At 35.5% G+C, this 26,477-nt stretch overlaps 1 protein-coding gene across 3 annotated transcripts in view; it reads right to left on the bottom strand.

Annotated features, from left to right (window-relative positions):
* Nucleotides 1–26,477, bottom strand: part of GPC5 (glypican 5) — a 1,400,523-nt gene that overhangs the window by 622,694 nt on the left and 751,352 nt on the right. The window contains exon 9 of one of the 3 annotated variants that reach the window (XM_032277279.1): nt 22,159–22,471. The exons of the other annotated variants lie outside the window; for them this stretch is intronic. Within the exon in view, the coding sequence (XP_032133170.1) occupies nt 22,376–22,471 (96 nt within the window). The 3' untranslated portion in view covers nt 22,159–22,375. Of the gene's footprint in view, nt 1–22,158; nt 22,472–26,477 lie in introns of those variants that run through there. 3 annotated transcript variants of the gene reach the window in all.

Raw genomic sequence — 26,477 nt, 5'->3', positions numbered from 1 at the left:
TTTTTAAAAACTCAGGTTTCTTCATATTATATATGCAACTAGTAATTTTCAAGAGCCCCGCTCTCTCAAAGGAGAGATTCCAGCAGCAATGACTGATTTATCTACACCCATGAGACTGAGGTGGGTGTAGAAGAAAAACAAAAAGCCAAAGTAGGTACTGTCATATCACAACATGAATAAATGGGCTTCAGAATGAAGCTAGTTACCCTAGTGGGGTTTCTATGTTAAAAAATAAATAATAAAATGTTAGTGGCAGAGTTTGTGGTTAAGAGAGAAAATCATGAAGAGAGTAAAGAAAACTTTATTTCAGTCATACTGTTCTTTATGTAATGAAGTCTGAGAACGTTGTACTGAACAATGATTATAGAAATTAATAGATCTAAATGAAGCATTTTCCTTTTATTCTCAACAGCTGTTCATTTTTACTTAGTGTGCACATCTTTCCCCAAAATGGCAAAAGTAAAATTATTCTTTAGGAAATTAATCACATGTGTCTCATTATTTAAAATAAAATGTTCTAAAGCCCAGATTCTTTCTAGATTGTTGAATAATCTCTTCACAGCGCCCACCTCATAATGACAGTGAGGGGTGCAGTGCCACCTTCTGGTAGAGAGAGGAATCGCTTTTTATTTTGCAAAGAATTACCTTGAACATTGGAATCCAGTGTGGAAATGCAGGGTAACTAAAAGGGAATTCTTAAGCATTGACTTCATTCACCCTATCATATGGCATGACGTTTTGAAATTGAGTCCACTGAGACCACAGTTTCATGTAAAATTAGCTTAAAGTATTTTTGAGTCTTCTCAACGGGAAGCAACCATTCTATCAAATCAACATGTCTTAACAATTTCACGTGTTAAGACAGCAAATGAATAGTCTGTTTTAAAAAAAAAAATGTACTAGGCAAGGAGTACACCTTTCAAGAGTCCAACAAACGTAAGAACCTATTGCTTTCTATTCTTAAGGTGCATGTATTAACTTATTTTGGAGGCTGATTTATGCCTGTAAATACAGGTTACATGGAGGATTTTCATACCTGCTGAGTCAACAGATTAGGAAGTTTTTTTTTTTTTGTCTGTTTGTTTTTTAATGGAGTTTTGCTCTTGTCACCCAGGGTGAAGTGCAATGGCGTGATTTCAGCTCACTGCAACCTCCGCCTCCAGGGCTTAAGCGATCCTCTTACCTCAGCCTCCCAAGTAGCTGGGATTACAGGTGGGCATCACTATGACTGGCTAATTTTTGTATTTTTACTAGAGATGGGGTTTTGCCAGGTTGGTCAGGCTGGTCTGGAACTCCTGACCCCAGGTGGTCCGCCTGCCTCCAAATCCCAATGTGCTGGGATTACAGGTGTGAGAAGAAGTAAACATTTATGTAATGTGGGTGTAATGATTTTCCATTGAAACATACATTTCTTCATTTGATCTTCCTAACAACCAATGAAACAGTATACTACACAGAGTGAACTGAAGCCAAAGTGGGTAAGTCACCAATCTTTGACAATGCAGTCAGTAGTGAGTTAGGATCAAATACAGTAATCTAATTCCAATTTTGAGATTTTTTGAAAAAAAAAACTCATCTAATTCACTGAATATCTTAATATTTTTGTCCATAAGAGAATATTTTTTAAACTTTACTAAGCATTTGTGTTTAATTTCCCAGGCCAAAATATCCAATACTGGCTAATATGTTATATTTTATTATAGAAAACTACATATAATATATATCCTGGCCCAAATTTATTCATTATATGTATTAGATAAAACAAATGTTATATTATATATATATATGATTGTTAATTAAGATTTCCCTTGCAGTCTCAGGAAATTATATTATACCCAATGATTATGATACTTTTTCATATTCTCGAATCTTATTAAGGTTCTTTTACAAATTTCAAAGCCAAAATGCCCAAAAGATGAAAACCTATATTAGAGACCTATGTTACAACTGTTGGTTAAACATTATTAAAAATTATATATAATATCTATAAAATACTCAGAAGATAGTGTCTACCTGAATCATTTTTTAAGGCCAATTTTCTGCTTGTATTATTTTGAGAAGCAATTCTTTTAGGATGTGTGATCTCAAAATATAACTTCCTCTGAGTTCCCTATTTTTGCAGTAAAGTTTTCATAATATCTGATTATACTACTTACATTTAACTTTAATATTTCATTACTACTTAAAGTTGTTACTACATTTCATCTTTGACTGTTTTCCATTAATCGATTCACTCTTAGCACTCAGTATCCATATATTTTTTTACCTGAAGGATATCAAGTTGTAAAATCAAAGTAATGTAATACTTGCTTTATTTATTCTTTCCCAGAGTTCACTGAGAACCTAATAGCAATTGAATTCTATCAATTTTATTATTTACATGAGAATCAACCAACATATTCTAACTTGGTTGCAACACAGGGTCACAAGCTAATTGACAATGATGTAGAACAATTTCTTAATCTCAAGATGTAGAGTTAAGTTGAAGATATACTATTTTATGTTTTGTTTTATTTCCTTTTAGCGGGAGTTAAATTTATATTATTAAAACCAAATCATAATATTATTTTCTAGTTCTATGAGCTCAAACAGGTCTAAAGAGCCCTAGCTCTGTGAAGTTGAAAAAAAAAATTCTTATTGTGATGAAAAGTAGGCATTTATTTTTGAAAATGCTCTAATATACGACTTTAACAACCATTTAAGTTTATTTTTCTGGAGAACTGAGACATTGCCCCTAATTTTTCATAGCTCGAGAAAGTACATCTTAATAAGTTTAACAGAATTCATACGAAAATTTTGAGCTGGAGATCAGGTAAGTGATATCTATGTCCGTACTAACATGAACATCAAAATTACTGTATTTTCATTTTTATACAAATTATTAACTTCAAAGGAAAAATTCTCACAATCTTACTAAGGAGATAACAGAATCAAAAACTGTGTTTTATGCCACTGGTTCTGGCTAACTGAAGCTGATAAAGGTCCCAGGAGATTGAATGACCCTGGCACATCAGATTCCTACTAGACCAAGTTGAAGACTGTTTCTTGAACAATCAACAGTGGAACTCAGCACATCCAATGGTGTACAAACCTATGGGCTCATTCTCTCCTACTGCAGGTGCTACTATCCTGTACTTCATTTGCAAAATTGACATGAAATTCTCCTTTCTTGCATTTAAAAATCCTTTTGCTTTTTTAACTCATCAGCAAATTATTTAGTGAATTTCCTCACAGTTGTATGTTTGCCCAACCCAGGTACATTACTAGACATGGCTTTGTAAATTTGTTTAGTTTTGGTAGTCTTTGTGTGATTACATTAAAATAATCATGTATGCAGTTTCATATTAATTACCAAAAAAGAATAAACAAAGATACAGAGTTTCAGAGTGAGTAGATACCTTAGAAATCATACCCTCATATAATACGGTAGACTAAGGTGATCTAAACTTACTCTAATTACACACAGATATGTTCAATTAAAATAAAACAAAATTATTTTAAAGGTGTAGCTAAATTTTCAACAAAAAAGAAACTTCAGGTTTCCTTAAAAAATGAAATCTACAACAACCAATGTTTAATCTTTCACTGAGGCTTCCTGGGTAGTGAAGAGATGATTGGACGGTTGCTCTTAGTTATTTAAGGAGATGATTTTAACACAAAGACAGAAGCCAAAAGCTTGGGTCTCAAGAGAAGAAGGAAGTGGGGAATGGAGGGGTAGGGCTACTCCCCAAAGCTCAGGCCCTCAGAGAGCTGCAGTGTCAAAGATCCATCCAATGGCTAAAGTTCTAAAGAACCCTAGCTATAGAAATAAAATAATTTTTTGTGCTCTCCTGGCTCTAAAGAAGATTTCTGAAAAAGATTTTGAAGGAGGTTAGGTCTTCAACTAGGGCAGTTTGATATTCAGATTTATACTCTGTGTATATATAATTAGTAAGAGATTTCTTACGGAGTTTTGGAAAAAGCTAACATTATCATTAAATGGTATCTCAAACTGGGTATTTTTCCTTATTTCTACAAAGAAATAAGAAAAAGATAAACCAAAGATGAATTTGGAATGTAAATATCCCATACACAAAAGACAACACATAAACTTAAGAGGATTCCAGCCATATGAATTTGAGATAATTATATGGCAATCCAATAGACAATATAAAATAGAATTGCTTACAATAACTAAGATGACACTTTAATAATTTTTCAAAAATATGATATAATTTAAATTAATAGTATCAGTGGTTGGATTAAAAATATCCTAGTAAAGTCCAAGAGAAAATTAGTAAACTAAATGATATTTACTGAGGAATTACCCAGAATGCATCATGTTATTTTAAAAGACACCAGTTTTATTGACTAAAGTTGTAAGGGATCTATGAACAAATCTCACCAAAATATGCACTTAAAATTCATAAAGATCATCCTAAAACTTAATTGAAAAACCACAAAACTAGACCTAAGTTGAGAAATACACCACATTTATGTTTGACACAATTACTATTATAAATATGGTATTATTTATATTTATCATTTATATAAATTATTGTAATAAATATTGTTTATAAAAATATTATTTATAAAATATTATTTATAAAATAAAAATTATATATAAAAATTAAAAATTCTGGCAGTGATTCCACAGGTTTTTATCTTAAAATTTATATATAAGTGACTCAAAATTGCTGTTTTCTAAATATTATTTTAAAACATTTTAAATAATGAAACCAGGATTGAATTGGTACGTGGTTAAATGGTTAGACTAATGAGTAACACACACTTAGGCAGGTCTGGATGAGTACTAAATGCAACACTATAAGTAGGGAAATAGCAGATTAATTAATTAATGATGCTGCTATAATATATATCTACATAAAAAAAAGAAAAAAAAGCAGCTGACCTCACCCGCCTATCCCAACCTCAGCCTTTCAAGTTTGGGTCCAGCTCATGTTGACAGAGGGAAAAGCACATACTTCATATGAGTTTATTACCACACTGGCCAGGCTTTCTTCGTTATTAGACTGAACTAGAATTTTAATATCAAAATAAAATACTGTTTATTATCTAAATATGTCTTGAGAGTCTATGTTGGAAAACATGTAATGGGCAATGGTAGGAAAGAATAAGGTTGATATCTGCTTAACCTACCAATTCCACCTTGTTCAGTAAACCAATTTTAGCTCTATTAAAACTGGAATAAAGTCAAAGTACACACTAGTATCATAAAACGAGCATTAACACATTAGAGCCACGTTAACAACTTATTCAAGAATACACAGTAAACTGAGACAATAGTTTCTTCTGTCACGTTTGTTTCAATGTCCTTGACATACCAAAGGAATGTGTTAAAGTGTTTGCTATTTTCAACTGCCCATGGCAATCAGGATTTTCTTAACACCGAAACTCACCAAAATATAGATTATCTTATAAACACATTTAAAAAAATTATTAAATAGAACTTTGGCATAAAATTTTAAATTTTGTATCTACTTAAATTGACTCATTATGCCCATCAGATGACTTAATAAAATATTAACATTTTAGATTTTGTAATTAATTCATATTAACAAAACATTCAAAAGTTTTCAAGTGGGATTACTTAATCATTATTGTTTGAAAAACGGATTATATTTTGAACACTTTTTGAAATCACTGATCTGGTTTTTTACTAATAAACTCAGTTTTTCTGTTTGGCCAGATGTGGGCAGGTAGCTTCTGGGTGACATTTTTCAATGTCTTCAGAATTTGGATAGGATTGTTAAAACGTAAGGGAGTAATCATCAGAGAGGTAAACCTCCTTCCAAATTAATGAAATAATAAACTCCAAAACCATTAACTCTGCATTTCTCTGTTCCTTTGGATTATTAATTCCCTGGTGAAAATAACAAAAAATAAACAAAAAAATTGAAATGCTGAATGAATGCCTATCTTCTCGAAGGGAACGTTCAAGTTTCCCAATCCAGCTCTCAATATTCTCATCTGCTCTCAGTACTGTCCCATCTTTAACAAATACAAACCTTGACATCTTTATTTTCACCCCTTGATTCCCAATGCAAGCTGTCCCAACATCTAGCTTCCTTACTGTCTATCCCTCAAATGTTCTGTTCAAGTTCTTATTACAATTGTTTAATGGAGGAAACATCTTTCCATTATAATTTAATCCATTGACTAGGATAAGGCCCACCTGAAATTGTTTTTCACCTTTTTGCTTTCTTATGCACTACCATTGTGTAATTTCCCATTTTAGAAAAACAATGAGATATCATACAAGAATATTAAACTGAGATGTCAGGAAATCTGAGCTCTCATCTCTAGTAGGTTATGTATTTGTTGTGCTTTCTTCGTTCAGTTGCTTTTAGGGCTTTACTTTAAAAATATCTTCTAATTTTAAATCCTAATAGTATACATTTCATTACCATTTACACAGTCCACATGTGCACATTTCAAACATGAAAACTTAACAATATGGCCAGGTAGGCTGGCCCATGCCTGTAATTCCAGCTCTCTGGGAAGCTGAGGCAGGTGGATCACCTTAGGTCGGGAGTTTGAGACCAGCCTGACCAACATGGAGAAACTCTCGTTTCTACTAAAAATACAAAATTATCTGGGTGTGATGGTGCATGCCTGTAATGCCAGCTACTCAGGAGGCTGAGGCAGGAGAATCACTTGAACCCAGGAGGCAGAGGTTACGGTGAGCCAAGATCGCACCATTGCCCTCCAGCCTGGGGCAACAAGAGTGAAACTCTCTCAAAATAAAAATAAAACTTAATATTACTGCAGCAAAATTGTACTATCTTTAGATTTTTTTAAAAGTTACATAGCACTTAGAATGATATATGGAAAAAATTCACTATTCAAAGTATTAATTATCTAGCTACCAAGAGGGAAATTGTATTTATTTTTTGTTTGCTTGATTTTATTCATTCAGTAGTCAGATTTTCCCCAAACACAAACTGCATTCTGAGAATAAATTTAAAGTGATAGTTCTTTGTTTGGGTTTAATTTAGTAACAAGAAATTATATGTTGTGGATCTTATGTGAGCTCATCTCAATGATATCATGTGGGTACTTTTAATTTTTTTTTCTACCTCTGGTCAGGGCTTATTTAAGAAAACTTTAAAGACTAGCTGTCGTGGACTATCAGGAAACAGTAGTAGCTCACAATCAGGCTGGCTATGGCAAGTGGGGGTTAACTGATTCTTTTTTTTGCAACTGGTGTGTTCTAAGTTTAATGAGACAATATACAATTTTAGTAGCTGAAGGAGTACAGTATTTAATATGTACCTTTGTCTCATTGTAAAAGCAGTATCTACTCATTGTGAACCATTAGAAAGTCGTGATAGGACAATTAAAATCACCTGTAACCACTTTACAGCCGGTGCATTGTTTCGGCATCAGGAGTGGGATGGGAAGGAAAGCACAATAACAAGAAAATCGAAAGATGGGAAATTAGTGGTGAACGGTGTCATGAACAATGTCACCCATACTTGGATCTGTGAAAAAGTAGAATAACAATTCCTTCATCACTTTGGACAGGAGTTAGCTAGGAAAATGAACAAGCTCAGTTCAATGAGAAAAATCTCCATAATGCTCTTTTCTTTTGTCATTACCCTGTTCAATGATCTTTATCACAAACATTGTACATGCAGCTATTTCCAAGTGTTGGATTAATTACGATCATTCCTTTGGTTAATGAATAAATGTGTTTGTGCTAATAAAAAAAAATCACCTGTAACCATATAACCTAAAAGTGACCACTGTTAACATTTGGAGAATTTACTTCTGTTCTTTATTTCCAAGAATACACACATACTCACAAAGAGAAAATTGAGCTTACGTTGTTGTTGAATATCTTATTTCCAACTTTCTTTTGTTTTATTGGATATTATTTTCCCATTTCTTAAAAGGCATCTTTAAAGGTTATGGAATTTTTTGCACAGAGATCCAACAGTTGGAAATTAAATTGAAAAGCTAATTTAAACTAGCCTTAAACAAAAGGAATTTAGCCCTGTGGTGTAAATCAGGTTAACCTTGGGGCCTTTTCAACCAAACCTGTAGTTTTCATGCTTAAGTTGGGTATCCTGGACCACCACACAGAGAAAAACGAACTGCCAATTAAGAAGACCTGCTTTGAATGCCGAAAAGCGAACATTTGAGCATATTTGTGACAGTAGCTTAGTCCATCACAGCTCAGACATTAGAGGAATCCATCAGGTGCCTGGCTTGCGATTCAAACCTCAGTCCATACTCTACATTATTTGTCCACAGTAAAAACTGTAAATTATAGTCATAGAATTTTGTTTAAATTTAGGCTAATATCTTCCCCCATCTAAAGTTTAGTTAATTCAGCTATAAATTTTCATTATCCCTTTATGATTTCAAAAGTTAACATTTATCTGTTTAATCTGTACAGATAATATTTTGCTGTAAAAATTTCAATCTCCCCATGGGCCAGAACAGAAAGTTCTATGATCACATAAATCATCAAAGTTTTAAAAGCATGTAATAAAACTGAAAAAAAAAATGCACTAGGCCCTGAATATTTTTTCTCATGTATGCCATATTTGGCAATGTAACGTTATAGTGTAAGTAATCTATCATTTAGCTAGTAGTAACTAGCCTATGAAGACTATGAGCAAGTACTATGTCGATCCATTGATAAAAGAGGATTATAGATGTTAAAAGATATACTGTGATCAAGTTATTAGTTCAAAAGCCTAGTGAGTTGTTACTTTAGCAAACTCTTGTGGACAGAGAGATCAGGATAAATTAGTTCAGCTAGAGTCTAAGCTGTTAGACCTAACATGAGAACACAATCCATGAGTAAGTTCAGACCATGTAAATACCTTGAGAAAGCAAAGGCAGCAGACACCTTTCCTTTTAGGCATCTGCACTTAGCTGTGTCATCTGTAAAAGAGTAACAGAGCCAGGCTTATCTGGAAAAAGTTCCAGTTTGGCAAGATTATAAACCAGGATATTAATCCTTTTTTTTCCCCTTTTCATTGAAAAACTGTTTAGATGGTGAAGAATATGTAAGAGTTTTTGTTTTACCCCAGAGCTAATTTAGGATTCTTGGCCCAAAGATGTCAATTTGTTTTTTGGTTAATCCCCAAAGAAACTACAAATGACTCATTGTGCAAGGAGAAAAAGATGTTAATGAACAAGTGTGGTCATTTGACCACAATACATTTCAGGTGTAATAGAGAATTCTAATAGTCTATGTTAGGATGCTTTCTTAAAATAAACTAGTTCATTTTAAATGTTAAAATTCTTATGCTAGTTGCAGTGTCCACTCAAAAGATGCAAAATAGCATATATTAATGTGAGGAATTAGCAACTGTTGATATATAATATTAACACATTTCTAAGGAGCTGGCATATAAATATGTATATGTAATATATATATATGTACTATATAAAAATTTAGTAATAAGATTTACATAGTAACTTTAGGTTAATAGTATGTATCAGACATACTATACCACTAGTACATATGTATATAACATATAAATATATATATGGAAATTATGGGCCACAGTTGAATACACTAATAGGCAAATTAACCATAGTGGCAGATACCTCCAGTTTCACATGCATTTTCAGCAGAATGTTATGAATGGCTTTTTAAATAAAGAAAACTCATATCCACCACTGCTGACATGCTTTTCAGGATTTTTGTTTGACTACTGCCAATTTGAATCCCTAGACTGGAATAAAGGCAGAGCCATCTGTTCTGATGTGACTGCTATGGCAGTACTCGGCGCGCTGAAGCAATTGTTTCTATTACTCTTAGTATTCATGATATGCTTCACTTTAGAGCATCCCTTGTGAATAAATTGAGCCTAACTCATATCAGGAATATAATTAGGTTAAGAGCTTGATAAAACTTCCATGTGCCGGAATAGTTTCAGTCTTGCAGCTCCAAGCTTCCAAAGACGTTTATTGGTGGTTTGAACTTTTTCTACTATTCCCAGTAATCCTCCCCTTCATTAGCAAATGACTTTTGCAAGTAGAACACTGGGGCATCTTTAATTATACATAATGTCTACACCGAAAGAACAGGAAAATTACGGTATATTGAAGCCAATTCTTGTTGAGCTTTGTTGTAATTCATTTTAACTAAGTAGTACTGTGGATGGTGCTTTTGTGACCAGTCTTTTTCAAGTAGGAATGTTTAAAACAGGAAGGTGAGTTAAGGCATGTATTCAGGGTTGTCACATGGAGGCTACAAGAAATATGTATCAGAACCTACGTAGTAAATATGATTTTGCTGACATAATACAAAAACTTCTGGGCTGTAAGAAATCATTTTGATCAGAGACTGTGCATATCTGATCGAAAACAATAATTTGAGTAGGTAGTTCTGAGGAACACAAACAACATGCTAGCAGCCACTCTGTTCTTAGAATATAAAAAGAGCAAAAATATCTTTATAAGTTGAGATTTGTAAAATCATTAAAAAATAAGAATTATCTGAAGGTACATATTTTAAATTACTGGAAAGATCAATTTTCCATCAAGATAGGTTGCTCCTTTGAAACGGTAAGGCAAGTGAGATGGGACATGTTAACACACCTTTGAAGATACAATCCACATAATTTAAGGTGTTGTTATTATATCAACAATGAAGATGCAGAAGCCCAGTAAGTCTGATCAAAGTTAAGCAAGGGGAAGATGCTCAGGTTGCCAGAGCTAGAAACCATATTGTTCTGATAGAAGCTGAGATGCCATGTAAAACCCAGAAAGCTTGTGAGTTTCAGAAGCCAGGGGTCTGTAAGCCAAGAAGTTAACTGAGATGTAAAACAACAAGCTGGCAACAACACGGCGTATCCAAAATCCAAAGAGATGGATCCATCAAAATGACGGAAATAGGGGTATCCAAAATCCAAAGAGTTGGATCAACCAAAATATTGATGGAAATAGGGGTATCCAAATTCCAAAAAGATGGATCAATCAAAACTGATGGAAACAGGGGTATCCAAAATCCAAAAAGATGGATCAATCAAAGCAATGATGGAAATAGGGGTATCCAAAATCCAGAAAGATGGATCCATCAAAACAATGATGGAAACCGGAATATCCAAAATCCAAAAAGATGGACCAATCAAAACAATGATGGAAACAGCAAAGATGGGAGGTCATGCCTGGTTTGTTTACTCCCATAGCCATAGTGGTTGGGTGAAGCAGCGCCTGTTATATCACTGGTAGTTAATAACTGATGAAGGGATAAATAGATGAGAATTGAATTATCCAGCAGTAGATATAGTACGTAAAGAAGTAGTGCATGGCTAGGTCTTCTATAAAGGTAAAGTGGTGCCTGGTAGTGTGCTGGACGTCAGTCAACTAGGGGCTTAGAAGCACTTGCATCTGGCTGTCAGGTGAGGATCCACCGGGCGTAGCTCCAGGCACTCGGGAGGGAGGTTCAAAAATGCTGGGATTAGGAATCTGGGGAAGGTTGGAGGCCAGATGGAGAGAAACAGAAAGAGAAGTCTTAAAAATCTAACAGTCAACGAGACAAAAAAAAAAAAAAAATCAGAATCCAAAGCTTTGATGCCTTAGATCAAGCCCTCACTTTTTTTTTTTTTTTTTTTTTTCAAATGAGTGTCAGCTATTGGTTGTTAGAAGATGCAGAGAAGTGTCCCTTGTCTGTTGTTGAGGTTGAACCTTATCTAAGTTTGTGTGCTGGGTACCCAGTGGTTAGGAGCATAAACGCAAAGAAAACACAAACCACCACTTATTTCTCGTCCTTGTCCCAGTCTCAGTGCCTGGAGAGATGCATGTTGCAGTGTGACAGGAAGCTGTCTTGAGACAGAAGGGCTACATCATGAAGGGCATATGCGCTTCATCCACAGAGAGGCTTTGCATAAAACAGAAATTCTTAAGGTGTAGTCTCTGGATTAGTAGTGCAAGCATCATCTGAGCATTTTTCGGTAATTCAGAGTCACTGGCTCCACCCTAGACTCACTGAATTAGAAATTCTGGGCTTGTGGATGGTAATTTGTATTTTAAAAGCTCTTCACCATATCTGGTGATTCTGATGCATGTTAAAAATGTGAGAACCACTGTCTTATAGGAAAACAAACATTAGCAATAGGTAAGGAGCAAACTTCATGATAATGGTAGGTAAAGCAGGTGTCTGGCCTAGAAAGTAGGAACTACAGCTTCCAGGATTCTGTATCTGAGATTCTTCTATATGAGGAGACAGGTTTGAAAACTATTAAATTGGTAATGGGATTTTGCGTTTAGCCTCTGAAGAGATAAATGTGCCTGGCTGTAGGGAGATTTTTTTTTTCTTTGAGGAATATCACATATTCGCAAGGGCAATAGTTAAGCTGCACACTTGCTAACATAAAAAGACTTCTGATTGCTCACAGTGTTAGAGTTAATAAAGAACAGAATAGGTAAAAGAGAAATCTTTCTTAGTTTTAAAACAAGTAGGTGAATTTTTTAAACTATAAAGTACTAAGCCCACAAGCCCCATCTAGTGGCTTCTGTACCAAGAGTTCAGTAAAGGTTTCCAAAGGGGTGCCCATCAACTGTAGAACCACAGACAAAACTACAAGCAATTCAGGTCTCAGATAGCTGGACTGCGGCGATAGGCGTCACAGTGATGTCATCATAATTGACATCACTCTTATTCAAATGTTCTCCAATCTTGTTAGAACCCACCACTAAATTTTGACATACTCTAGAATCAGAAAATAAGCAAACATTTACTAAATTCCAACTAGGTGTCATGCCCCATTTAGATGCTTTTACATATTTATAGATATATGGTATAGATGTAAATATAAGTATAGCCAGATATAAACAGAAACAGACATACAGGGTTGCCATTACATCTGAAAACAGGTTCATAAATATGTTTCATTAACATTCCAACATATAATAAAATACAATTATGTATGATGCTAGAAAATCGAATGCAAAATCAAAGTGCAAGGGAGGACTTTTCGAAGTCTCACAGTGTGTTATTTTGATGATACCCTGCATTTAACTCTACGGTAACATTTTTAATTCTATGACATCACTTTGTCTTCTGCACACTATTTTAACCTTCTTGAGGAATAGAACCATAATTTTGACTAACCTGTTTATTATTCCTGATGCTCAGCAGCTCAGTGCTCAATAAAATCATTAATGTTTTTTTCTGTTGTTGTCAAATAAAGAAACACAAAGATGGATAAATGTATGAATAAAGTAATGAGATATTTTGGCCTTTCCATTTAATATATATATGAAATAAATATACATACACAATTTTATTTATGATATAAAGATGACTTTTATCAGCAAGCCTAAGAATATCCAAAGATGTCTTTTCTTTTCCTTTCTTTTATTTTTGACAGCATCTCACTCTGTCTCCCAGGCTAGAGTGCAGTGGTGTGACCCTGGTTCTGTCTCCTGGACTCAAGTGGTCCTCCCACCTCGACTTCCTGAGTAGCTGGTACTACACGTGGGTGTTACCAGACTCGGCTAATTTTTGTATTTTAGTAGAATAGTGTTTCACCATGTTGGCCAGGCTGGTCTCAAACTCCTGACCCTCACGTGATCCACCTGCCTCAGCCTCCCAAAGTGCTGGGAATACAGGTATGTGCTAGCAAGCCTGGCCTAGGTGTCTTAACAAATTTTCTTCCACGTTCTACAAATATTTGTTGGCTCATAATAAAAGTAACTACTAATTACCTTAAGGGTCTTAGTAAGGGAATGAGTGTTTATATAAATAATTATACTACAGAATGTGAGAAAGTGAGAAGTGGCACACAAGTGACACTAGGCTTTTGCTCATTTGCATTTTAATGTAAGAAATTTTTTATTTTTGGTTGGCGGTGCTAAAGAAGACTTTATTAAACCAAGTCATAGAAAACTTTAGCAAAGTTTGAATAACTGATTTTGAAAGAAGGCATTTCATTTAGAGGAAGAAAAAATGGAAAAGGTTCAGGCAGGTGCCAGACTCCACAGCAAGTGTCCACATGGCACACTGCATATGAACAAAAGCAATATGGCAGTAAAGTCTGAAAGTTTAATGGGGTCAGAGCAGCAGACATATCAGGGTCTTCACATACCACATTCCAACATGAAGGACTTCACTTCCTAAAAACCCAGAGTCGACACACCTAAGCAGAAAAGCATCAGACCAAATGAAAGGTGGCCAGGAAAACAAATTTAATGACCTAGGTGACAATGTCAGATCTCCGTTTTTAATGTGGGTAATCCTAATTTGAAAAAATCCAGTAATTATTGATTCAAATGGGAGTGTAGTTGCACTCACACTGAGTTGATTACAGCATATAGATGACAAAGGATTTCCCCTTTGGACTGGTCTTACGAATCGATTGAATCTATAACCAAAAATTAATTTTAACCAAAATAAGCCTTGTTGGTGATACAGATGACATGTATTTAGATGTAAGTATTGCTGTTTTGACTGTTGCAATGTTTCTTATATTGTTAACAGATAGAGTCAAATTAAAATAACTGTCCTTTAAAAAACCCCTAGAACTGTAAGAGAGTTCTTTCTCAATAAAGAACAGGAATGGATCTTAATTGCTGTAGGTTGTTCAATAACTTAGCATTAAACTGCTATAACGGGAAAAAAAATAATTTCAGATACCGTGTTGCACATTTCAAGTTTCAATGGAAGCAAAGTAGCAGTGAGCAAATCTTTTCAAACAACATAGGATAGTATCTCTTTTAAGTAATGTGAAGAACTATCATTTTATAAAAGGCTCCTTCTCAGAAAATATTTTCAAGGTGACATGTCAGTTAAATGAAAGAAGCATTAGATGAGCAGGGGAGACATAAAATTTATTGTGACTATAAAGCACTTGAAAAATTTCCAATACACTGAGATATCCTCCCTTTTTACCACCTTATTTTACCCCCTAGAACTCATTCAAAATTGATTCTACTTCTCAGATTCCTCAAAATTGAATTTAAAATTTCATCTAAGAGTCAATTAAAAAGGTTATGTCCTGTTTGCTATTTTCAGTACTGTGAGTCATCCCATGGTTTTACCAATCCTTTAAAATATTTCACTTTGGGGCTCTAACCGTAAAGATTCTTACATGGCTGTGATTTCTATGATCTCATTTAGGATCATCTTCTTCATGTATCTTAGCATCACTGCACAACCCAACTTGACCCCACTATGCCAGATTGGAAATTCTGTTCTTCCAAATTCACTCTCAATTTTATAAACACACAAGTACACCCCTTCTCAGCCATCCACCCATTCATCCATCTATTCATCTGTCCATTATTTTATTCATTCAAGAATGTTTTAAGTGCTATCATGCATCTTAGAGCTAGCAATACTACATTTTAACTAGAAATACACAGAACTAACACTCTGTTTCATGTACAAACAAGTCAACCGGCATTTAAAATCTAGTTAATGGGTTCGATGGTAATGGTAGGCTTTGGGAGTATGTGTGAGTGGAAATCCCAAGTTGGTATTACAAAGAAGCTCTCTTGGGAAACTGGTTGAACAATGGTAACAGTCACTGACAGGAAGCAGGTTTCAGGATGAGGATAGCAGGCATCCATAGCTCATGGATGTGGTGAATGAATATATGTGTTTGAGTTTCACAAGAAACACTTGGGTTAGAGACATACAAGTCTCAATTACCTACGCTTTCAAGAGCATTCTTTTATCATTCAGGAAAAATACAGAATGAGAAGTGAAAGGACCTAATGGGATTCCTGATAAATAACTAAATGAAAGGGATGAGTTAAGGAAAAACATAAATTTGAGAAACGAAGATTGACATTGTCAATTATGGAGAATGAACAAATGATACAAAATTAAGGAGTGACTACAGGCTTACTGGCAACATGAAGCAAAAGAATAGAAAGCACAGTAATTTCAGAATGTATACGACTCTTTCAGGAAGTGTGTGGCTGTGACAGCATAAAGCAGTAAAGGGCAGCGGAGGAGACTATGGGTTTAGGAAGGTGAATATAGGGGTGTCTGTGTATGACATGTTTTCTAAAAGGGTATAGCTTACTACAGGAAGAGTTTGAAGATACAGAAGCAAAAATGTACATAATTTATAAAGCAGTCTCTGACGATGTAGCTGGACCTGGTAGATCAAGCACAAAAGTGGTCCCTGATAGGAGATAGGGCACTGTTATTCTCAGCCAAAGGAGAAGAGGAAGAGGGAGACGCGGAATGGAGGCAGATGTGAATATTCTGTGGAACCAAGTTGAGGAAATTCCCATCTGATAGTAAGGCAGTTGGAGAGAAGTGTCTTGATAAAAAATTTGAGAAGAACAGAGTACATATATAGCAGCTTCTACACAGCCCATGAAAAATAACTGGCTGGGGGCTTAATATTAAGTCTCACCATCTTAAAATATTTCATAAATTTTATAATTTGACAGCTCTATTATCTCTCCTACTCCGAGAGTATTCCATTTCTTCTTAGTCTACTTCAATGGCAAATGGAGAAAAACAATTTGTCAGTAAATGTTGCTAACTCTGAATTAAATAAAACAAAACAGTTTCTGATAGAAACTGTTAACGTGAAATTTTGGGAAAGTTGGTAGTTAAATAGTCTATACTAATAGAAAATCTTGCATCAGCTAGGCATGGTAGCTCACGCCTGTAATCCCAGCACTTTCGGAGCCATGGCAGGCGGATCACCTGAGGTCACGAGTTCAAGACCAGCCTGGCCAACGTGTTAAAACCTCGTCTCTACTAAAAAACACAAAAATTAGCTGGACATGGGGGCACACACCTATGATCCCAGCTACTGGAGAGGCTGAGGCAGGAGAATCACTTGAACCTGGGAGGTAGAGGTTGAGCCAAGCGTGCACCACTGCACTCCCGCCTGAGTCAAAGAGTGAGACTCCATCTCAAAAAAAAAAAAAAAAAAAAAGAAGTAAAAAAAAAAGATCATCTTGCTTGGGGGGTATAGGAATTCCTGTCTTAGAAAAAAATGTAATTAGCATCATCAGAAAATAAATCCTTGATAATATTTTTAAATTAATATGCAGCAATATCAGTTAAATAATTTTGTGCATGAATTTTGTAGGACATCAGAAATTCCAAACAAAAGACTTTCTATACAAAATTGTAAATATATATCTAGAAACTAGAGTGACCTTCACTGAAGTAAACCATAAAGAGTTTTTAAAGTTTTCCATATATTTTGAAGCAAATACATTCCTTTCAATGTGTTAGATTTATCTAATTGCAAAATTTAGCATGCCACTTAACATTTCAAACATTTCCTAGAAATGCCCTTATAGGTAGAAATCTTATTTGTAAAATTTCTCCTGATGTATATTCCATGACAAAATTTTACGCTATTGACTATAAGAACAATAAGTGATAGATAAATGTATTATAAAAATAGTATTTTAAATTAAGAAAAATATCTTCAATCAAGTTTGTAGAAAAGCTTTCTAAAATGCTGAACAACGCACACTAAGTAACATAGTTTCAAACGTCCACAGCCTAAATCAAATAAACTCAACATATTACCGTGGACGGGTTTTTCAATGTTTCACTAGGAACACTTATGCTATTTCAAATTATAAAATAAATTTTTGCCTTTACAACTGTTATGAGATGACTCTTCTCTAAGTCTTTTCTACAACTATCTCCTGGAAAAAATATCCATAGAAACTGGATTGTACATTTAATTTTCCTTGTTATCCTATGAAGTTTATTTTAAATCAGCTAATATTGAATAAAAATAAGAAATTCAAAGTGTATTTTATATGTAAAGACTTGTAGTATCCAATTCCATCTTCAAAGTGCCAGTGTTTTATTTCAATGATTTCTCTTTTTGTTATCTTTTAGTTATTATAACACTGTCTTTCAAATAAAAGGTAGACTAAGACAAAATGAACAATATCCTGAGAAAAACAGTGTTCTGATGCATTTTTTTGTATCATGGGGAAAATGAATTTTTAGACCTCAAGTATACTGAACAATGGTTTTAAAGGTTAGATGACAAGCTCTTTAAGTTTCAGGATCCATGAGCAGGATGTGCAGGCTGGTTACATGATAAACATGTGCCATGGTGGTTTGCTGTACCTATTAATCCATCATCTAGATATTAAGCCCAGCCTGCATTTGCTATTTTTTCCCAATGTTCTCCCTCTCCCAACCTCATTCCAACCCTGACAGGCCCCATTGTGTGATGTTCCCCTCTCTGTGTCCACGTGTTCTCATTGTTCAGCTCCCATTTATAAGTGAGAACATGCAGTGTTTGGTTTTCTGTTCCTGTGTTAGTTTGCTGAGGATAATGGCTTCCAGCTCCATCCATGTCCCTGCTAAGGACATGATCTTGTTAATTTTTATGGCTGCAAAGTATTCCACAGTGATAAAGAAATGTACCACATTTTATTTATCCACTCTATCATTGATGGGCATTTGAGTTGATTCCACGTCTTTGCTTTTGTGAATAGTGCTGCGATGAACATACATGTGTATGTATCTTTATAATAAAATGATTTATATTCCTTTGAGTATATACCTGGTAATGAGATTGCTGGGCCAAATGGTATTTCTGGTTCTAGGTCTTTGAGGAATCGCCACACTGTCTTACACAACGGTTGAACTAATTTACACTCCCACCAACAGTGTAAAAGTGTTCCTATTTCTCCACAGCCTCGCCAGCATCTGCTGTTTCTTTACTTTTTAATAATTGCCAACCTGACTGGTGTGAGATGGTATCTCATTATGTGACCCTCGTCTGGTGACAGCTACCCCGGAAAGTCTGCCCTCTATTATTGAAAGGTCATGTCATCATCCAAGGTTTGAACCTCCTTATTGGATATAACAATGTGGCACTTCTACTTACAGCCTTTCAGTTTGCAATAAAAACTATCCTTTTTTTTTTTTTTTTTAAATTTCTCAGTCCTTAGTTGAAAACTGAAGCTGAACTAAAATGAATAAAATTAAATTAAGCTACAAAGTCCATTTGTTAAACAACAGTTGACTTTTTCTGAAAGGCTTGGATTCTGGTAATCCACATGATTCAGACCAGTAGAGTGTGATCTGGAAGCTTTTGTGTTTGTGGGTTTTCAGTAGTCTAGCTTAGTCATTAACATGCAGAAAGTTACTCCCTAAATCTGTTTCTGTATTTCAGAATCTTAAAATCACAATTTCTTTTCATATTGTTTTTAGTTCCAATTCCAGTTGCTTCTTTTAAAACCATTTATTTTACTCAAAAGACAAAACAGAAAATATCATTTGTGTAATATCTCTTCATACACTGTTATTTCAGTTTTATTTTCTAGATCTTTCTTTCTCAAGTCTATTTTTTACAGCTTCAATCATTTGCATTGCTTTTGCTCATTTCATTTTAAAACATTGTGGAATCTGAAGTTTTATATCATTTGCAAACTAAGCTTATTCCTTCCCAACATTAAAAACCATATACAATTTGTTTTTATAAAAAATAATTCTCGCTCAATGCCCAGAAAATAGCAAATACATAAGCATTGCAAATATTGATCACGGAATGTAGCTTGGCATAGTCTACATGATTGCAATGAGTTGTTAACACTTCTCAGTGCTGTATCTACAATTAATTTTCATTTCTCTGATAGAAAAATCAATATTGTAGGGTCTTAGATATAAGATTTTTCTTATAAAAAATCACATACCTAACTATGAAAAAAAAATGTAAAATCCTTATTTATATTCCATTCCCTAAAAACAAATTCTGTTACTCATTCAAGAAGGAAATTTAACTCTTCAGGATAGGGTGTGAATGTGTGTACCAAAAGTGGTATTTCTAATGGGATACACTAAGATCGCACAAATGAGTAGTGCTTTCTTTCCAATGAGTTCCCACCATTATTCAGTCTTCTCACCTCTTGAAGAAAGAAGACTGTGATGCGCAAGTGTAATACAGCCCTTTCCTCATAAGAGCACTCAACTGGGATATTCTATTCTCTTTTCAAGTTCCTCTTTAGAATTATTCAGCACAAGCACAAACCTATCAACTGTCAACGGCCATACACTCTTACCGAGTTGTACACTCTCAGTTTCCTTGGTGTACTATTTCCCTTGGTTCAGCAAATTACTGATAATAAAACTACCTTTGGCAATGAAAGTGTCTCTTGTCTTTATTTGATGGGTTTTATATAAAAAAAGGCTTCCAGTAATATCAGTTATACCTAGAATACTTTAAAAGTAGCAACGATTCTTTTAAAATATGCCCTTCCCTGAAACAGTATTTGAGAAATGAAATGGACTTGGTAAGCATTTTTTGATTTTATATGGTTAGCAAATGAGATCTAGGACTTGTTAAAGGCCCTGGACATTAGCAAAAGAACTGCAATTAGAGGTCTTGTTACTTCACGTATTTCCAGTGTACTTCCTCCATGAAGCCTATTACTTTACCGTAAAGGTCCATAGATGGTCCCCTCAAAAATACCATCAGAGAAATGCTTGCTGTATATGAAGCATATCACTGAACATTAATGTTCTTAAATTACTTGTTAGGTATTTAGATGATTATTTATAAATACTCTTTCCAACAATACTTTCCTTTCAGTAAGTTTCTTCTGCAATTCTCAATTTCACCCACATACACAAAAGAAATTCTAAAACATTTTTAAATACGGCATAAAGTTTTTATGCACAATCTGCAGAGACAATCCTAATGTTATTCTTGGCTGAAGTCCTATTTGCTGGCCATGGATCTTGGCTCTGCAGTATGCTAACTGAAACTAATATAACCCAAGGCAAATAATTTAATGCATCTGTGCCAAAAATGGACAATATTACCTATCATTAAGATTACATGTTAATACATGCATATATCCAGAACAGGACTGGACACTACAATTGATTGTTATTCAATAAATATAATATCAATTAGCTTTTGAGATTTAAAAACTTGACACTGTCTAGCTCTGTGTCTCCACCTAAATCTCATCTTGAATTGTAATCCAAATTATAATCCCCCATGTTGGGGGAGGGGCTTCATGAGAGGTGACTGAAACCCAGGAAGGTTCCCCCATGCTGTTCTCATGATAGTGAGATCTCATGAGACCTGATCATTTTGTGAGGGGCTTTTCCCCCTTTTGCTCCACATTTCTCTCATTTTCTCCTGGCACCCTGTGAAGAGGTGCCTTCTGCCATGATTGTAACTTTCTGAGGCCTCCTCAGCCATGGTGGAACTATGAGCCAATGAAACCTCTTTTCTTCATAAATTACCCAGTCTCAGGTATTTTTTCATGGCAGTGAGAGACCAACTAATACAGCGAATTGGTGGCAGAAGCTATTAAAAACATTCAGTTTTATCCATTTACAAAGATATGGTTTGGAACTGGAACTTATTTTTAAAAGGAATGTAGAGCATAAAAGTTTAGAAAATTTGCAGCCTGATGATGTGATAGAAAAGAAAAACCCATTTTCTGAGGAGAAATTCAAGCAGATTGCAGAAATTTGCATAAGTAATAAGGAGCCAAATGTTAATTGCCAAGACAATGGAGAAGATGTCTCCAGGGCATGTCAGAGACTTTCACAGTAGCCTCTCCCATCACAAGCCCAGAGGCCTAGGAGGGAAAAATGGTTTTGTGGGCCAGGACCAGAGCCTTGTCACTTTGTACAGTCTAAGTATTTGGTTTCCTGCATCCCAGCTGTGGCTAAAAGGGGCCAATGTACAGCTCAGGCAGACCACTGCTTCAGAGGGTGCAAGCCCAAAGCCTTGGTGGCTTATACCTGGTGTTGAGCCTGCGGGTGCACAGAAGTTAAGAATTAAGGTTTGGTAACCTCTGTCTAGATTTTAGAGTATGCATGAAATTCCTGGATGTCGAGGCAGAGGTGTGCTGCAGGAGCAGAGCCCTCATGGAGAACCTCTGCTAGTGCAGTGTAGAAGGAAAATGTGGGGTTAAAGTCCCCACAAAAAGTCCCCACTGGGGCACTGCCTGGTGGAGCTGTGAGAAAAGGGCCACCATCCTCCAGACCCCAGAATGGCAGATTCACTGACAGCTTGCACTGTGTGCCTGGAAAAGCCACAGACACTCAACACCAGCCTGTGAAAGCAGTCTGGATGGAGGACCTGCCTGTATCCTGCAAAGCCACAGGGATGGAGCTGCCCAAAACCATAGGAACCCTCCTCTTACATCAGTGTGACTTGGATGTGAGACACAGAATCAAAGGAGATCATTTTGCAGTTTTAAGATTTAATGACTGCCCTGTTGGATTTTGGATTTGCATAGGAAGTGTAGCCCCTTCATTTTGACCAATTTCTCCCTTGGGAATAAGTGTATTTATCCATTGCCTGTACCCCCACTGCATCTAGGAAGTAACTAACTTGCTTTTGATTTTACAGGCTCATAGGTAGAAGGGACTTGTCTTGTCTCATATGAGAGCTTGGACTTGGAACTTTTAGGATACTGCTGGAGTGAGCTAAGATGTTGGGGGACTGCTGAAAAGACATGATTGTGTTTTGAAATGTGAGGATGTGAGATTTGGGAGGGGCCAAGGGAAAATGATATTATCTGGCTCTGAGTCCCCACCCAAATTTCATCAAGAATTGTATCCAAATTATAATCCCCACAAGTTGGAGCAGGAGCCTCTCGGGAAGTGACTGAATCATGGGGGCAGTTACCTCATGCTGTTCTTATGATAGTGATTAAGTTTTCTTGAGATCTGATGGTTTTGTGAAAGGCTTTTCCACCTTTGCTATTTCCCTCATTCTCTCTCCTGCCACCCTGTGAAGAGGTGCCTTCTGCCATGATTATGTTTCCTGAGGCCTCTCTAGCCATGTGGAACTATGAGTCAATTATGCTTCTTTTCTTGATAAATTATTCAGTTTTGGGTATTTCTTCATAGCAGTGTGAGAATGAAGTAATACAAAACTCACTTTTCATATTTTACAGTAATTTTATGATCAACAAACTTCATCTTTGAAATAGAAAATTTGTACTATCTTTATTATTCTTGTCATTGTTTGCCAAATTTGAAAAAAATTTGCTGAAGCTACATCTAGGAACATTAGGCATAGCTAGTGATGACAACTATTCTTCAATAACACAAAAAGATTCTAAAGTAGAATCAATCCAAAGAACTATACATTAGTCTACAAATTCTGCATGTTGGGGAAATAGAATACTCAGTAGACCTCTTCAAGGAGAACTACAAACCACTGCTCAAGGAAATAAGAGAGGACACAAACAGATGAAAAGCATTTCATGCTCATGGTTAGGCAGAATAAATATAATAAAAATGGTCATACTGCCCAAAGTAATTTATAGATTCAATGATATTCCCATCAAGCTACCAGTGACCTTCTTCAAGGAATTGGATTGACCTTCCTCACAGAATTGGAAAAAAACATCTTAAACTTCATATGGAACAAAAAAAGCCTGCATAGCCAAGACAATCCTAAGGAAAAAAAAATACTGGAGTCATCATGCTATCAGACTTCAAACTATACTATAAAGCTATAGTAATTAAAACAGCATGGTACTGATATCAAAACAGATATATAGACCAATGGATCAGAACAGAGGCCTCAGAAATAATGCCACGTATCTACAACCATCTGATCTTTGACAAATCTGACAAAAGCAATAGGGAAAGGATTCCCTGTTTAATAAATGTTGTTGGGAAAACTGGCTAGCCATATGTAGAAAGCTGAAACTGTATCTCTCCCTTACACCTTATGCAAAAATTAATTCTAGATGGATTAGAGATGTAAACATAAGGCCAAATAACATAAAAACCCTAGAAAAAACCTAGGCAATTTCAGGACATAGGCATAGGCAAGGACTTCATGACTAAAACACCGAAAGTAATGGCAACAAAAGCCAAAATAGACAAATGGGATCCAATTAAACTTAAGAGCTTCTGGAAAGAAAAAGAAACTATCATTAGAGTGAACCAGCAACCAACAGAATGGGAAAACATTTTTACAATCTACCCATGTGACAAAGGGCTAATATCCAGAATCTACAAAGAACTTAAACAAATTTATAAGAAAAAAACAAACAAACCCATATAAAAGTGGGCAAAGGATATGAACGATGCTTTACAAAAGAAGACATTTATGCAGCCAAACAAACATATGAAGAAATGCTCATCATCACTGGTCATTAGAGAAATGCAAATCAAAACCACATTGAGTTACCATCTCACACCAGTTAGAATGGCCATCATTAAAAAATCTGGAAACAACAGATGCTGGAGAGGATGTGGAGAAATAGGAACACTTTTACACTGTTGGTGGGAGTGTAAATTAGTTCAACTATGGCAGAAGACAGTGTGGCAATTTCTCAAAGATCTAGCAATAGAAATACAATTTGACTCAGCAATCCCATTACTGGGTATATACCCAAAGGATTATAAATCATTGTATTATAAAGTCAGATGCACACATTTATTGTGGCACTGTTCACTATAGCAAAGACTTGGAACCAACACAAATGCCCATTAATGATAGACTGGATAAAGAAAATGTGGCACATATATGCCATGGAAATACTATGCAGCCATAAAAAGGATGAGTTCATGTCCTTTGAAGCTACATGGATGAAGCTGGCAACCATCATTCTCAGCTAACTGATACACGATCAGAAAATCAAGCACCGCCTATTCTCAGCTGTAAGTGGGTATTGAATAATGAGAATACATGAACACAGGGAGGTGGAACATCACACACCAGGGCCTGTCGGGGGTGAGGGGCTAGGGGAGTGATAGCAGCAGGTGGAGGGATTGAGGAGGAACAGCATTAGGAGAAATGCCTAACATAGATGACGGGGTGATGGATGGAGCAAACCACTATGGCACCTGTATACCTTTGTAACAAATCTGTGCGTTCTGCACATGTACCCCAGAACTTAAAGTAAAATTTTTAAAAAGAAATTCTCATTAATTTTATTCTATATTTTGTAACGTTCCCATTTCTTTCCATTAATTTTTTTCCTTTTTTGAGATGGAGTCTCACTCTTTCACCCAGGCTAGATTGCAGTGGTGCAATGTTGGCTCACTACAACCTCCATCACCCAGGTTCAAGCTATTCTTCTATCTCAGCCTCCCAAGTAGCTGGTATTACAGGCATGAGCCCCCAGGCCTGGCTGATTTTTGTATTTTTAGTAGAGATGGGTTTTCACCATGTTGGCCAGGCTGGCCTAGAACTCCTGACCTCAGGTGATCCATCCATCTTGGACTTCCAAAATGCTGGGATTATAGGGGTGAGCCATCACGTCCAGCCCCATCAATTTTATTCTTACCAGTTTAATTTTATTCTAGTATAATTTTATCTTATGTTCCCTGTGATGGTTTCAAAACACTTTCATTCACTCATATATTTATACATTAACTTAATACAGATTTTTCTGAGCATCTTTCTTCATTCACTCTATTTGATCACAAGAATGTAAAGATAAATATGGGAACAATCTTTTAGAAGCTCATAGTCTATGAAAAAATAAGCTAACTATATGGGGCCGGGTACAGTGGCTCACACCTATGATCCCAGCACTTTGGGAGGCCTAGGTGGGTGGATCATGAGGTTAGGAGATCAAGACCATCCTGGCTAACACGGAGAAACTCCATCTAAAAATACAAAAAATTATCTGGGCATGGTGGCATGTGCCTGTAAACCCAGCTACTTGGGAGGCTGAGGCAGGACAATTGCTTCAACCCTGGAGGTGGAGGTTGCAGTGAGCCAAGATGATGCCACTTTAGCCTAGAAAGCAAAACTCTGTCTCAAAGAAAAATAACTACAGGATAATTATATATATATAATTACATATTATATGTGTATATATATGTATTATATTATAATCATATATATTATTTTATATATTATATATGTATTATATTATATGTATATTATATAATTATAATATATATGTATTATATAATACATATTATATAATACATATATGTATTATAATAAAATATATTATATAATACATATTATATGTATTATAATACATATAAGACTGAGACAGCTTTCTGTGTGTTCCCATAAGATCTGCTTTTCCCAAACAAAACTCTTCATACTGCACTGTAACTTTCCCTAATTATTCTTCTTTAGTCCCCAGAGGCAGAAATCTGTATGGTGCCTAGCACCAATTAAGTACCAATTAATAATTTGTTAAATGAATGGATGGATGGATAAGTGGATGGATGAATGTGCACATACGGGGCATTTCAAAGAAAAAGTAATCATGAGGTCGGAACTATAGAAGCGCCAGGCCCAGTGGCTCATGGCTGTAATCTAGCACTTTGGGAGGCTGAGGCGGGTGGATCATGAGGTCTGGATATCGAGATCATCCTGGCCAACATGGAGAAACACCGTCTCTACTAAAAATACAAAATTTAGATAGGTGTGGTGCCAAGTGCCTGTAATCCCAGCTACTCAGGGGGCTAAGGCAGAAGAATGGCTTGAACCCGGGAGGCAGAGATTGCACAGTGAGCCAGATGGCGCCACTGCACTCCAGCCTGGCGACAGAGTCAGACTCCATCTCAAAAAAAAAAAAAAAAAAAAAAAAAAAAAAAA

This window comes from Sapajus apella, unplaced genomic scaffold (genome assembly GCF_009761245.1).
Source record: "Sapajus apella isolate SASKATOON/1434 unplaced genomic scaffold, GSC_monkey_1.0 scaffold9, whole genome shotgun sequence".
Taxonomy (NCBI): domain Eukaryota; kingdom Metazoa; phylum Chordata; class Mammalia; order Primates; family Cebidae; genus Sapajus; species Sapajus apella.
Note: the sequence above shows the minus strand (reverse complement) of the source record. Positions and strands in the feature narration are given on the sequence as shown.